Below are 15,803 nucleotides of genomic sequence, written 5' to 3'. Positions count from 1 at the left end.
AGTGGGTGGTTAGGATTGGGCCGCGGGAGGGGTGGGTTACAGTTAGAATACTCGCCAAAATTAGTCGGGATTTTGATTGATGGATTTCCGCTGCCGATATTGCAACCATCGGGAGTACTTTGACTCTATCCTCTTTATCTCCAAGCTTTGATAAATCTCCCCCTATATATTGTACATTATATGTACAGTAGAATAAACCAAGGAACCAAGGGGTCCTGTGAGTCTGAGGGCCTGATGCTTCTAATCTACACAGCTCTGGGCAATTGGAGGTGACAGCTAATATTTATATCATGGACACTATGGAGCACATTATTCCTTATAATACACACGTTTTCCTGATGAACCCAGAACTGATGACATCATACTGTAGCTCACAGATTGCTAGCGCAGTACAGGTATTATTTACAGGGGCTTATACACATTAATATCACTTCTTATTATCCTGTTACATGCTTCTTACACTGGGATGACAGAGTAACTGCTGCCATCTATACAGAATATATACATTCAGGCGTATAACACACTACAATGTCATGATCCTAGGCAGAGGAAGAGATGCATGATGAATTTACTAAACAAAATAAACATTTACAAAGAGAACAGTCCTACAGGATCATGAGAATCATCTGTATACAGATTATTATTGTATTATTATTGCTACATCATTTTATTTCAATATTGGTTCTGTTTAACACAATACTGTAGCTTAACTTCAGCTTACTAAACATGTTATACAGCATTATACAGTATTATCTCATGCAGCTATGTTTGTAAAACCTGAGACTATAGATCAATGACACCTGTAGATTTCCACCTCAGCAGTTATCTACACAGACCTGTATTCATCAGGGTGAATAATAATATATAAAATGGCAAAAATGGAACATTTATCAAAGCATGGAGAGAGATTAAGAGGAGACAGATAGAGCACCAACCAATTAGCTTGTGTCATTTTTCAAATGCATCCTGTAGCATGGCAGTTAGGAGCTGACTGGTGAGTCACACAGAGGTTCCCGAACGCAGTAGTCATGGCACCCTAACACCGCCATAGTAACACCAGAGTCGCACCCAGGATTTGTAAACAGGTCCTACCCGGGTGCAACTCAGCGAGACCCCTTTCAAACAGGTGAGCCGACCCGGCAATATGCCAGGTTGGTGACGTCACCGCCGACACGTGCAGATGCAGTGCTTGGTGATTAGGTGATCTCCTAGCGCTGCCTCTTCCCTATGCAGTGAATTGTTCTCAGGTCACATCAACCCAGGTAATTTCAACAATTTTTACAATGCAGCATACCTCCCAACATGACCCTCTCCAGGACGGACAAAATGCTCTGCTCCTGGACTTTCCTCTTAATGTATGATTGCCGGCACCTGTTTTGAACAGGTTAATGGATACGAAAGGTGTTTCACCACAGGTGAGGGCAATCACAAATTAAGAAGGAAGTCCAGGAGCAGAGCGTTCTGTCCCTCCTGGAGAGGGTCATGTAGGATGGTATGCTGCAGAATATCCCGGGTTGCTGTTCCTTCATGAGTAAAAATCTGGTATATTTATTGCGGTGTAAAAGGGGTATAACTATCCAGGCTTTAAGAACGACCAAGCTTGGGAACGGGTGACTTAATTAGTACCTCAATTAATTTGATTTAACCATCTATGCTCATGAATATCATTAAAACCTGGACCTTTAGGGTGCCTTGAGGACTGTGTTTGGGAACCTCTGGGAAAGTGCTTTATTTCTCTCTACTTTATCTCTCTCCATGTGCTTTGATAAATACCCTCAAATGAAAAGTATATACTATAAAATACTATACTTATTAATTAGGAACACATGCTTTCTATGGCTAACATGGATGTCCTACAGATACCTAAAATCTAGTAGGTACAGTAGCATGCTTTCAGTATAAGTAGGCCTTGATGCTTCTGTATTCAAATACAGGGGACCATTTATAAATGAGTTTTCGCTATCTAAAACTTGTTGCGTATGATAAATGATGCTCCAGCCAATCAGCTTCCAACTGTCATTTTTCATACACATGACAAGAGATGATTGGTTGGAGCACCATTTATTATACGCAACAAGTTTTAAATAGCTAAAACTCATTGATAAATAGGCCCCATAATGTTTCATTTTTTTTCTTCCTATGCCATGTACTACAATGTGTCAGAATGGGTAAGTGCATAGTGACTGTCTTACCACTGAATATATACTCTTACTCACCCCAGCTATAGTATGGCTATATACTCATTTACTGTTTATATTGCTTAAATGCAGTGCATTGCTGTATACAGTTATATATAAAGTGAGTGTATTGTACATCACTTCTCTATATTGAGATCAGAGTTAGCTACTGTAATTCAGCATTAATGTTTTCCTTATACCAGACAATCCTTAACTACTACTGAAGTACAATATAGATATATAAACACTCTGTTCTGCATATATAACATACATGAAAGTAGAAGCTCAGCTGCCACAGAGCAAACACTGCACAGAGAGCACCATAGCGGCCGAGGTCGCTGCAGGTAGCTGGACCGGTCCGGTGTTCCAGAGTCCGGACCGTTCCGGCATTCACCTAATCCCCCTAAAAACAGAAGCAATCTAATTTCTGACATAATTTATGTAATAATAATAATAATAATAATAATAATAATAATAAATAAATAAAAAAAAAAAATATATATATATATATATATATATATATATATACACATACAGTATATATATTATACATATACACACATTTATTCATTACTGTGTATAAATATACTGCATACTACAGTCAAAGCATACTACATGATCAGAACCTTGCCAGACCAGGAACATATACTGTGTTCATGTTATTGCCAGTAAGTGAGCAGGAGCTGGCTATTATTGCAGCATGCAGGAAAGAGCCTCTTACCTGAGCTGACCATACTGTGCATTCTGTGCTGTGCCAGGAGCCTGTCACGTCCAGATACCCCATCTGAGGAAAAACATGATTCACTCTCATAAATTGTCTGCAGCATATTCTAGCCCCTGTGCAGGCTCAGACACATGAAAGCTTCATCACTCTTCTGCAAGGAAGCGACCCTTCAGCGGTCTTAACTCCTCCAGAGGGGGAGGAGGCAGTGATACACTTTGACAATTATTCCATTTTTCTACACATATTTACTGTGCCAAGTACTGATGGAAGAGAGAGAGAGAGAGAGAGAGCGAGAGAGAGCCCTTGCTGCCTCAACACAAATAATGTGGATTACCAGGAGCTGTCAGCCACAGGTACTATATGACACGTCTCCTGCAAACCAGCACCTGCCTGTCCTAGTAGCAGGTGCAACAGGAGACCTGTACCCTTGCTGCAATACTTTCATCTAGTAATGACGACAAGCAGCAGGAAAATGAAAGTAGAAAAAGTAAAACAATAAGTATGACACTAAATCAGCATGTAACATGCTAAAATAAAAAATATATATATATGAAAAATAGTTAAATGCCAGCAGCAGGAAATGATAGTCCTTGCACCTTCATCTACCCCTTGCTCCCTGCGTCTGCCCCCCTGCCTGCTCTGCCTCTGTGTGTGTGTGTCTGTGTGTGTGTATGTGTGTGTCTCAGTCTCAGCAGAGTTGGCTAAAGCCAGTGATATCTCATTTGCATGTGAATCAACAACAGCCTGCCCCACAGGGTACAAAAATAGAACAATGGCCGGCCTGAGCCAAAAATAGGTCAGGCAAGGCTGTGTGATCGGAGCCTACATTAATATGTTTAAAAATATCACAGCAAACACAGCTGTCCGGTCCCTATCTTAGGAGGACTACAGTCAGTCCTGAAGTGTTCAGAGTAATTATCAGCCTACACAGGCCATTACTCATACTAATATAACCAGAAGCACAAATGCACCTGAACATACCTAGCTGTTTATTTATATGCGCAGCACATATATACTTAAATATATATATATATATATATATATATATATATATAATAAGAATTTACTCACCGGTAATTCTATTTCTCGTAGTCCGTAGTGGATGCTGGGAACTCCGTAAGGACCATGGGGAATAGACGGGCTCCGCAGGAGACTGGGCACTCTAAAAGAAAGATTAGGTACTATCTGGTGTGCACTGGCTCCTCCCTCTATGCCCCTCCTCCAGACCTCAGTTACGGAAACTGTGCCCGGAAGAGCTGACACAACAAGGAAAGGATTTGGAATCCAGGGTAAGACTCATACCAGCCACACCAATCACACTGTACAACTTGTGATAACCATACCCAGTTAACAGTATGAACAACAACTGAGCCTCAGTAACAGATGGCTCATAACAATAACCCTTTAGTTAAGCAATAACTATATACATGTATTGCAGAGAGTCCGCACTTGGGACGGGCGCCCAGCATCCACTACGGACTACGAGAAATAGAATTACCGGTGAGTAAATTCTTATTTTCTCTGACGTCCTAGTGGATGCTGGGAACTCCGTAAGGACCATGGGGATTATACCAAAGCTCCCAAACGGGCGGGAGAGTGCGGATGACTCTGCAGCACCGAATGAGCAAAGGCAAGGTCCTCCTCAGCCAGGGTATCAAACTTGTAGAACTTAGCAAATGTGTTTGAACCCGACCAAGTAGCAGCTCGGCAAAGCTGTAAAGCCGAGACCCCTCAGGCAGCCGCCCAAGAAGAGCCCACCTTCCTTGTGGAATGGGCTTTTACTGATTTAGGATGCGGTAACCCTGCCGCAGAATGAGCTTGCTGAATCGTGTAACAGATCCAGCGCGCAATAGTTTGCTTTGAAGCCGGAGCACCCAGTTTGTTGGGTGCATGCAGGATAAACAGCGAGTCAGTTTTCCTGACTCCAGCCGTCCTGGCTACATAGATTTTCAAAGCCGTGACTACATCAAGTAACCTGGAGTCCTCCAAGTCCCGAGTAGCCGCAGGCACCACAACAGGCTGGTTCAAATGAAACGCTGATACCACCTTAGGGAGAAATTGGGGACGAGTCCTCAACTCTGCCCTGTCCATATGAAAGATCACATATGGGCTTTTACATGACAAAGCCGCCAATTCTGACACACGCCTAGCTGAAGCTAAGGCAAACAGCATGACCACCTTCCATGTGAGAGATACTTTAGCTCCACGGTCTTAAGTGGCTCAAACCAGTGTGATTTCAGGAAATCCAACACAACGTTAAGATCCCAAGGTGCCACTGGAGGCACAAAAGGGGGCTGAATATGCAGTACTCCCTTAACAAACATCTGAACTTCAGGCAGTGAAGCCAGTTCTTTTTGAAAGAAAATAGATAGGGCCGAAATCTGGACCTTTATGGACCCCAATTTTAGGCCCATAGTCACCCCTGACTGTAGGAAGTGCAGGAATCGACCCAGCTGGAATTCCTCTGTTGGGGCCTTCCTGGCCTCACACCAAGCAACATATTTCCGCCATATGCGGTGATAATGCTTTGCTGTCACATCCTTCCTAGCTTTTATCAGCGTAGGAATCACTTCATCCGGAATGCCCTTTTCCGTTAGGATCCGGCGTTCAACCGCCATGCCGTCAAACGCAGCCGCGGTAAGTCTTGGAACAGACAAGGCCCCTGCTGTAACAGGTCCTGTCTGAGAGGCAGAGGCCATGGGTCCTCTGAGATCATTTCTTGTAGTTCTGGGTACCAAGCTCTTCTTGGCCAATCCGGAACGATGAGTATAGTTCTTACTCCTCTCTTTCTTACTATCCTCAGTACCTTGGGTATGAGAGGAAGAGGAGGGAACACATAAACCGACTGGTACACCCACGGTGTCACTAGTGCGTCCACAGCTATCGCCTGAGGGTCCCGAGACCTGGCGCAATATTTTTTTTAGCTTTTTGTTGAGGCGGGACGCCATCATGTCCACCTGTGGCAGTTCCCAACGATTTACAATCTGTGTGAAGACTTCTTGATGAAGTCCCCACTCTCCCGGGTGGAGGTCGTGCCTGCTGAGGAAGTCTGCTTCCCAGTTGTCCACTCCCGGAATGAACACTGCTGACAGTGCTAGCACGTGATTCTCCGCCCATCGAAGAATCCTTGTGGCTTCTGCCATTGCCATCCTGCTTCTTGTGCCGCCCTGGCGGTTTACATGGGCGACCGCCGTGATGTTGTCTGACTGAATCAGTACTGATTGGTTCTGAAGCAGGGGCTCTGCTTGACTCAGGGCGTTGTAGATGGCCCTTAGTTCCAATATATTTATGTGTAGAGAAGTCTCCAGACTTGACCACTGTCCTTGGAAGTTTCTTCCCTGAGTGACTGCCCCCCATCCTCGGAGGCTTGCATCCATGGTCACCAGGACCCAGTCCTGTATGCCGAACCTGCGTCCCTCGAGAAGATGAGCACTCTGCAGCCACCACAGCAGAGACACCCTGGCCCTTGGGGACAGGGTGATCAACCGATGCATCTGAAGATGCGATCCGGACCATTTGTCCAACAGATCCCACTGAAAGATCCTTGCATGGAACCTGCCGAAGGGAATTGCTTCGTAAGAAGCCACCATCTTTCCCAGGACTCGCGTGCAGTGATGCACCGACACCTGTTTTGGTTTCAGGAGGTCCCTGACCAGAGATGACAATTCCTGGGCCTTCTCCTCCGGGAGAAACACCTTCTTCTGTTCTGTGTCCAGAATCATTCCCAGGAAAAGCAGACGCGTCGTAGGAATCAGCTGCGACTTTGGGATATTCAGAATCCAGCCGTGCCGTTGCAACACTTCCTGAGAGAGTGCTACGCTGACCAACAACTGCTCTTTGGACCTCGCCTTTATGAGGAGATCGTCCAAGTACGGGATAATTATAACTCCCTTTCTTCGAAGGAGTATCATCATTTCGGCCATTACCTTGGTAAATATTCTCGGAGCCGTGGAGAGACCAAACGGCAACGTCTGGAATTGGTAATGACAGTTCTGTACCACAAACCTAAGGTACTCCTGGTGAGGTGGGTAAATGGGGACATGCAAGTAAGCATCCTTGATGTCCAGCGACACCATAAAATCCCCCTCTTCCAGGCTTGCAATAACCGCCCTGAGCGATTCCATTTTGAACTTGAACTTCTTTATATAAGTTTTTTGTGATGTTTAAAAGAAAGCGCTAGGGATGTTAGATGAAATGATGCACATGATAATTTCTAAAAACCGTGAATATAAAATAAATGTAAAGCGGTACCTGTAAAAAAGAAAAAGTTGTTGTTAATAAAATGTTTACACTCTTTTGAGTGACTGTGGAAGAGGAGGTGGCCGGCAACACTTTATTAATGCTGAATGTCCATGAATTCCTACCTTTCCCTGTGCTAACCTTCGGTGCCGTGGAGCACACTGATTGCAGGGACCACCGGGTGCCAATTGAGAAGCCGCTGGACGCCGCTGTGAGCACTGCGGCTCCGGTGTTGTTCGTCCGCGGCTGATGGTGGTTGGTGGTGCTGGCGGTGCTTCCGAGTACCGTTGAGTCCAGGGCTGGCAGCGTTCCCGTGTCCTGCTGTGTCTTCCGAGATGTACTCCGGCGTGAGTCACTTCACTCCTCGAAAAAGTGCATTAAAGTGCATGAAACGCGTTGGAGATCATCCTTCACACTTCAAAGAGGAAAATCCATCAACAGCCGCAACACAAGCAGAACCCGCTGCAACTTTAGCTGATATCAACATCACGCCGGAGTACATCTCGGAAGACACAGCAGGACATTCAGCATTAATAAAGTGTTGCCGGCCACCTCCTCTTCCACATTCACTCAAAAGAGTGTAAACATTTTATTAACAACAACTTTTTCTTTTTTACAGGTACCGCTTTACATTTATTTTATATTCACGGTTTTTAGAAATTATCATGTGCATCATTTCATCTAACATCCCTAGCGCTTTCTTTTAAACATCACAAAAATCTAATCTAAGAAAGCAGCTCAATCCCTTAGCGCAGGCAATTAAATACATCTTCTTTATATAAGTGTTCAAGGATTTTAAATTTAGAATGGGTCTCACCGAACCGTCCGGTTTCGGTACCACAAACATTGTGGAATAGTAACCCCTTCCCTGTTGAAGGAGGGGGACCTTGATTATCACCTGCTGGAGGTACAGCTTGTGGATTGCCGCCAGTACTATCTCCCTTTCCCTGGGAGGAGCTGGCAAGGCTGATTTGAGGTAACGGCGAGGGGGAGTCGCCTCGAACTCCAGCTTGTATCCCTGAGATACAATTTGTACAGCCCAGAGATCCACTTGTGAGCGAACCCACTGGTTGCTGAAGTTTCGGAGACGCGCCCCCACCGCACCTGGCTCCGCCAGTGGAGCCCCAACGTCATGCGGTGGACTTAGTGGAAGCAGGGGAGGATTTTTGTTCCTGGGAACTGGCTGCCTGGTGCAGCTTCTTTCCTCTACACCTGCCTCTGGCCAGAAAGGATGCGCCTCTGACCCGCTTGCCTTTCTGAGGCCGAAAGGACTGCATTTGATAATACGGTGCTTTCTTAGGCTGTGAGGGAACCTGAGGTAAAAAAGTCGACTTCCCAGCTGTTGCTGTGGATACGAGGTCCGAGAGACCGTCCCCGAACAATTCCTCACCCTTATAAGGCAAAACCTCCATGTGTTTTTTAGAATCAGCATCACCTGTCCACTGCCGAGTCCATAATACTCTCCTGGCAGAAACGGACATTGCATTAATTCTAGATGCCAGCAGGCAAATGTCCCTCTGAGCATCCCGCATATATAAGACGACGTCTTTTATATGTTCCATGGTTAGCAAAATAGTATCCCTGTCGAGGGAATCAATGTTGTCTGACAGGGTATCAGTCCATGCTGCTGCAGCACTACACATCCAGGCTGAAGCAATAGCAGGTCTCAGTAGAGTACCAGAGTGTGTATACACAGACTTCAGGATAGCTTCCTGCTTTCTATTCGCAGGCTCCTTTAGGGCGGCCGTATCCTGAGACGGCAGTGCCACCCTTTTAGATAAGCGTGTGAGCGCCTTGTCCACCCTAGGGGATGTTTCCCAACGTAACCTATCCGTTGGCGGGAAAGGGTACGCCATCAGTAACCTCTTAGAAATCACTAGTTTCTTATCAGGGGAACTCCACGCTTCTTCACACAAATCATTTAATTCATCAGATGGGGGAAAAGTCACTGGCTGCTTTTTCTCCCCAAACATAATACCCCTCTTGGTGGTAACCGGGTTAACGTCAGAAATGTGCAATACATCTTTCATTGCAGTAATCATGCATCGGATGGCCTTTGTAGACTGTACATTTGTCTCATCCTCATCTAAACTGGAGTCAGACTCCGTATCGACATCTGTGTCTACCATCTGAGCCAGAGGGCGTTTATGAGCCCCTGACGGCCTCTGAGTTGCCTGGGCAGGCGCGGGCTGAGACCCCGGCTGTCCCAAGGCAGCTGCGTCATCGAACCTTTTATGTAAGGAGTTGACACTGTCGGTTAAGACCTTCCACATATCCATCCAATCAGGTGTCGGCCCCGTCGGGGGCGACACCACACTAATCTGCCCCTGCTCCGCCTTCACGTAACCCTCCTCATCAAACATGTCGACACAGCCGTACCGACACACCGCACACACACAGGGAATGCTCTGACTGAGGACAGGACCCCACAAAGTCCTTTGGGGAGACAGAGAGAGAGTATGCCAGCACACACCACAGCGCTATATAACACAGGGATGTACACTATAATAAGTGATTTTTCCCAATAGCTGCTTACTTATCTTATTTGCGCCTAAATTTAAGTGCCCCCCCTCTCTTTTTTACCCTTCTTGTATCCAGATACTGCAGGGGAGAGCCTGGGGAGCTGCTTCCAGCGGAGCTGTGAAGGGAAAATGGCGCTGGTGTGCTGAGGAAGAAAGCCCCGCCCCCTCAGCGGCGGGCTTCTGTCCCGCGTTTTGTGTGACTTAATGGCGGGGGTTTGCATACATATACAGTGCCAGACTGTATTATGTGTATAATTTGTGCCAAAAGGTATTATAATTGCTACCCAGGGCGCCCCCCCCAGCGCCCTGCACCCTACAGTGACCGGAGTGTGTGGTGTGCTGTGGGAGCAATGGCACACAGCTGCAGTGCTGTGCGCTACCTTAATGAAGACAGGAGTCTTCAGCCGCCGTTTTCGTCGTTCTCTTCTGTCTTCTGGCTCTGCAAGGGGGACAGCGGCGCGGCTCCGGGAACGGACGATCGAGGTCAGACCCTGTGTTCGAACCCTCTGGAGCTAATGGTGTCCAGTAGCCTAAGAAGCACAAGCTAGCTGCAAGCAGGTAGGTTTGCTTCTCTCCCCTCAGTCCCACGTAGCAGTGAGTCTGTTGCCAGCAGATCTCACTGAAAATAAAAAACCTAACAAATACTTTCTTTCTAGCAAGCTCAGGAGAGCCCACTAGGTGCATCCAGCTCTGGCCGGGCACAGATTCTAACTGAGGTCTGAAGGAGGGGCATAGAGGGAGGAGCCAGTGCACACCAGATAGTACCTAATCTTTCTTTTAGAGTGCCCAGTCTCCTGCGGAGCCCATCTATTCCCCATGGTCCTTACGGAGTTCCCAGCATCCACTAGGACGTCAGAGAAATATATATATATATATATATATATAAATATATAATGTATGCACATTATGTGTGCGTGTATATTTTCATATGTGTGTTTAATTCCATGTACACTGTGGAGCTGCGTTTGGAAGATGCATTATTTGCGGGTGGTCAAGTGCAAGTTACAGATGATGATTGCAGTCATGGGCGCCAGCAGTAGTGAACCACTTGTGATTGGCTGTTTGTACCTGCGCCTCTGACATTGGGGGTAATTCTGAGTTGATCGCAGCAGGAACTTTGTTAGCAGTTGGGCAAAACCATGTGCACTGCAGGGGAGGCAGATATAACATGTGCAGAGAGAGATAGATTTGGGTGTGGTGTGTTCAATCTGCAATCTAAATTGCAGTGTAAAAATAAAGCAGCCAGTATTTACCCTGCACAGAAACAAAATAACCCACCAAATATAATTCCCCCTGCAAATGTTATATCTGCCTCCCCTGCAGTGCACATGGTTTTGCCCAGCTGCTAACAAAGTTCCTGCTGCGATCAACTCAGAATTACCCCCATTGATAGGTGTGTTATTCATCACTTGTGAATATATTAATGGTTTTATGTGCATGTCTTAGCAGAAAAATTACGTATTTTTAGTGCAATCATGACTCCTTTAGTAAACACATCTGGCCCCTGTGATTTGGAGGGGGGGGTGGGGGTGGTATGCTAAGCTCTGTGTCTACCTGTGCTGTTAAAAGAAGAAAAAACAAATCGCTGCCTTCATGCCATCGGATCTCCACCGTCGATGGTAGAACCAACACCCGTCGGATAGCAAGCCATTGGTGGTCGATGGCCATTCCTATCAACTAGGGCTCTCCATAGTTTATGATAGGCACCCGTGTGCGGATTTCTGAATACAAGTGCGCTATAGCCCTTCCAATATTAAATATTTATTGTAAAGCTAGCATGTAAAAGTACAAAGCAGCAGTCTGTGTGCATGGCGAAAAGTTCAAACAGACAGAAAATATAGGAAGATAAGGTAACTTAGGGGCTATTTGAAATGTGATCACCATGGCAAGGTGGATGGGCCTCCGGATTGCGGTCAAACTACAATACAAAGGACCTGGGGCCTGTCATGACTTATCCTCCCCCTGAGTTAAAAAAAAAAAGGTAGATGACAGTAGGTTATGGCCAAGTATATAACAAAATGATTTGTCTTTTGATCAATCCAGAGGATGCGTGAGGCTAACAATTAAACCCCAGCATGAATTTATGAGGAGAGGATTGTCAAAGGGTTTCCTGAAAAGAGATAACCGCAATTTGAAATTGGTAATATTGGTCTAAGGAAGAACTGGAAGCGGACTGTATGCCCGTGACATGCATTACCAATTCTGATGCTTATCTCACCTTGATGAACCATATGTCTGACTACTACCCCCTTTACCTTCCTGTAGTAATTATTGGAATAAATTCAGGTCAGGGGCCTATTCATAAAGCAGAGAAAAGCCCTTTTTTGCAGAAAACAGGGCTTTTCTCTGCTTTGTGCTATTCACGGAGCGGGTTACCGTGGAGAAATCCATGACTTCTCCAACTGCCACCCCCTCCACCCCATTCCGTGCCTGAATCGCATCACCTTACTTTAGGGTGTGTACACACGGTGAGATATTTTCTTTCGATTTTGACTATATAGTCAAAATTGCAAGAAAAGTTAGTGCAGATCGCAAGGTGAAAGTCACCTTGCGATCCCGATTCGATCCCGATGCGCGGTCCCGCCAGGTCGGCATCGCAAGAAAAGATAGACTGTGCAGGCAAGTCAATCCTTGCTAGATCGGTGTACTATCTAGTTCATCTCACATGTCAATGACATATCACATAAGCCAAAATCGCAAGCACACATAGTCCATATCTCAAGAAAAGTTAGTCAAAATCTGTGCTATCTGGGCTCCGGGGAGTTCAAGGGAAATTGTAAGTGAAAATCGGGCATAGCAAGGATCTCACCGTGTGTATACACCCTTAGTCTGGTGAGTGCGATTCATGAAGGAACGAAAAGCTCTGCTTTCCACTTCTCCATGGAGTTCAGGTTCGCCATATCAGGATGGCACAACCTGAACATTGGTGCATTAACTGCTCTCTGCCCGGCACCCCACTGGCTCCACCCCCTGACCTCTCAGCAGCCACTGCACCCTCCCAGAACCGCATGCGTAGAGGGACCCGTCAGCTGACTCCAACATTGCAGAGGCGGACCACAGGAGAAGATGGCATTCTAGGAGCCCGGGATAATGCATTGCATCGCTGGAAAGGTAAGTATACATGAATTGCTACTTACCAAAGCTATATATCGCACAGAACCGATGCAATGTACTGTATAGTGATAAGTAACAATTCATTTTTCGTTTTTTACATGAATAGACCGCATAGATACAGCTGGGATTCTTTATTTGTTAGGCCCTGCTCCTTAAAGATCTATTTCTATGAACTCTTTTGGAGAAGTCGGAATCCTCTTCCCTTTGGGTAGCAAACACTAACAAGCAGGTGAACTGATACTTCGGTAAGTGGGCAGGGATCTTTCCTCTTTTTTTGAAAAAGAGTAATAATGCTGAATGTTCTTATTCTTGCCAGGTTATAGCTATATTAACATATACATATATATTTATGAACGTCATATGGCTTTCATAAATCAAATTTTATTTTATTGATTAGTGGCCCTTTGAAGCCTTGCACCAGTCTTTTTTTGATAAAGCACCACAGATATAGCCCTGTTAGAAGCCAGGGGCCCTTTGGAGCATAAAGTCATCAATGTGGCAGAACATACAAAAATATATTTAAAAAAAATAAGGAAGCAACAGAAAATGTATATAGAAACAAAGGTATAAAATAACAGGTCCTGGCACAAATGCCATTCTTCCTAATGTTGTGCCACGTTTGCCTATTGTCTCTGCTTTATACAGTCAAGTTCAAGATGGTGGCCATTCACAGTCTATGGATTTCTAGTCATGTTTCTCTCTATAGCTGAATGTGAAATAAGCATATAGCTCACCAGCTTTCCTCTCAACCTTGAACGGAGCTATTGTGATGGATATGTAAGGGAACGCTTCAGGACAATAGAACAATTACAGTAATGTGAAAACCATGCAGAAATGGAATAAAAATGATTAAGGCATTTTGCCAGTTTTAAGACTTTAGTCTCTATTTCAGGATGTGGGGCTCTTGCTGGGAGCCATACAGTCATAGAGGAATGAAGTCCCCAAACAACACAATCCTGTCAGCAAGTCATGTTGCAAATTATGGGCTGTGGAACTGAATATATAAAAACATGTATGTGCCTCTCCCTTCACACAAATTGCATGCTAAGTATGTGACAAAACCATATGGTTAGAGCATGTCATCATCTTGTCTCCTCACTCGCAGACAGTCACATCACATAGAGTTAGTAATCAAACCAATAGGAACAGAAAGAAATAGGCCCTGCTCCAATGCAGATTGAAGATCATTCATTCTCCAGTTGTACAACCTTTAATGGCAATTGAACAGTTTACAAGCACAACAAATGTGGCGGTAATTGGTTTAGTCACAACATTTTTTTTAACCACTTCACTGACTCAGAACCACTCAGAAACTGTTATGTGCTCAAAAAAAAATATTTATTTAAAACTTAACATTTATATACATTTTTCTAAAATCTGTTGACACTAAGGGCCTTGTTCAGACCTGATTGCAACAGCAAAACTTTTCTCTGATGAGCAAAACTATGTGCAGTACAGGTGGGGCAGATATAACCAGGGCCACCATCAAGGGGGTGCCCTGTGTACAGTTGTCCCGGGCCCAGCCCCTCTGACAGAGTGGAGGGCCCGGGCTGCACACACAGCCAGCCGTGGCTATTCCCGGCGGCGGACACCGCTGGTGACACTGACCGCGGCCCCTTCATATCCCACCGGCACGCCGCCGATCACAGCAAGCTGCTGCTTGCTGTTCTTTTTAATAATGTTTATTTTATTCGGATGCGACGCAGAATGACATCATGACGACACGCCATGTCGGGCGAAGAGGAGCCGCGGAGCTAGGGACAGGATGAGGCCGGCAGCAGCGGACAGCGTGGGAGAGAGAGCAGAGAGGACCGATTTGTAAACGTAAGTATGTTGTATGTCTCTGTCTGTGACTGTGTGTTTTGTGAGAAGGGGGCCCGGGGCTGTGAGGACATGTGAACCTGGCACTGGGGGCATATCTTGCAGGCACTGTGGGGGCATTTCTGTATCTGGCAATGGGGGCCTATCTGGCACTGGGGGCTAGAGGCGTATCTATCGTTTGGCCAGGATGGCACTCGCCAGGGGCGCCCGTAGAAGGGGGCGCCACCCGGAGGTGCCACCCGCGGCTAAGTGATAGAGCAGTCCGGATGGGCAGGGAGTGAAGCAAAGGTTGCACAACTTACAGGGAGTTTAATCAGTGGCAAGGGGAGGAGACAGAAGCTGTGTGCTGCCGAGTCCTGACTTAAAGTCCTGGCTGCAGCAGTTTCTGCTACAGCTGAGCATATCGCTCCCCTCAGCTCCTGTACCTCCGAGTACCTCCCTCCCTCCTCTGCTCCTTTGAAAGCAGTTAGCCCCGCCCCCTGGAGGCGGAGATCCGGCCCAGGCCCATGATTACCAGGGCGGTGTGAGGAGGATTACTGGAGGTGCCTGCAAGGAATCACACCGCGGGAGGAGGAGAGACAATGGCTAGTGACTGATAGACCCCTTGAAGTGCTGAGACACCATGGTGAGTCCATGTCCCAAGAAGTCTGTAACAGCTGTCTGTCTGGAGGAGGGGATTTGTGTGGGTGGGAAGTAGGTGGGGAGTGAGAAAGATGTCAGTATGGGGGCGGGTGGTGGGCGGTGGATGTGTGTGAGCCTGCGAGGGAGCTGTTGGTGGGCAAGGGAGGAAGGGGAGATCTGTGTATGTGACATACACTGTACATCAATACCTGCAAATATCCCACATTTTAGACCCCCCCCCCCCCCCCCCATCATTACAGTAAAACCCTCCACACAACAATAACTGGCTCTCCTGCACAGTATGTGTGCTGTCAGTGTGTGTGTGTGGGGGAGGGGGGGGGGGGGGGTTAGAGAATTGTCAGTATGTATATGGGAGCTGTCAGTGTGGAGGGGGGAAGGGGGGATTGGTGTGATGGAGGTGTCAGTGTGGAGGGGAGGAAGGGGGGATTGGTGTGATGGAGGTGTCAGTGTGGAGGGGAGGAAGAGGGGATTGGTGTGATGGAGGTGTCAGTGTGGAGGGGAGGAAGGGTGGATTGGTGTGATGGAGGTGTCAGTGTGGAGGGGAGGAAGGGGCAATTGGTGTGA

General features: G+C 46.4%; 1 protein-coding gene across 4 annotated transcripts in view; it reads right to left on the bottom strand.

The window, feature by feature from the left end:
- HDAC9 (histone deacetylase 9) overlaps positions 1 to 15,803 on the bottom strand; it is a 1,168,275-nt gene that overhangs the window by 342,885 nt on the left and 809,587 nt on the right. For 2 of the 4 annotated variants that reach the window (XM_063921745.1, XM_063921746.1), the window contains one exon: positions 2,899 to 2,961. The exons of 1 other annotated variant lie outside the window; for it this stretch is intronic. In XM_063921745.1, the coding sequence (XP_063777815.1) occupies positions 2,899 to 2,961 (63 nt within the window). Of the gene's footprint in view, positions 1 to 2,898; positions 2,962 to 3,497; positions 3,542 to 15,803 lie in introns of those variants that run through there. One more of the 4 variants, XM_063921747.1, reaches the window with a different exon arrangement.

The sequence above is a fragment of the Pseudophryne corroboree genome, chromosome 5, assembly GCF_028390025.1.
Source record: "Pseudophryne corroboree isolate aPseCor3 chromosome 5, aPseCor3.hap2, whole genome shotgun sequence".
NCBI lineage: Eukaryota > Metazoa > Chordata > Amphibia > Anura > Myobatrachidae > Pseudophryne > Pseudophryne corroboree.
This window is presented reverse-complemented; position numbering and strand designations above follow the sequence as displayed.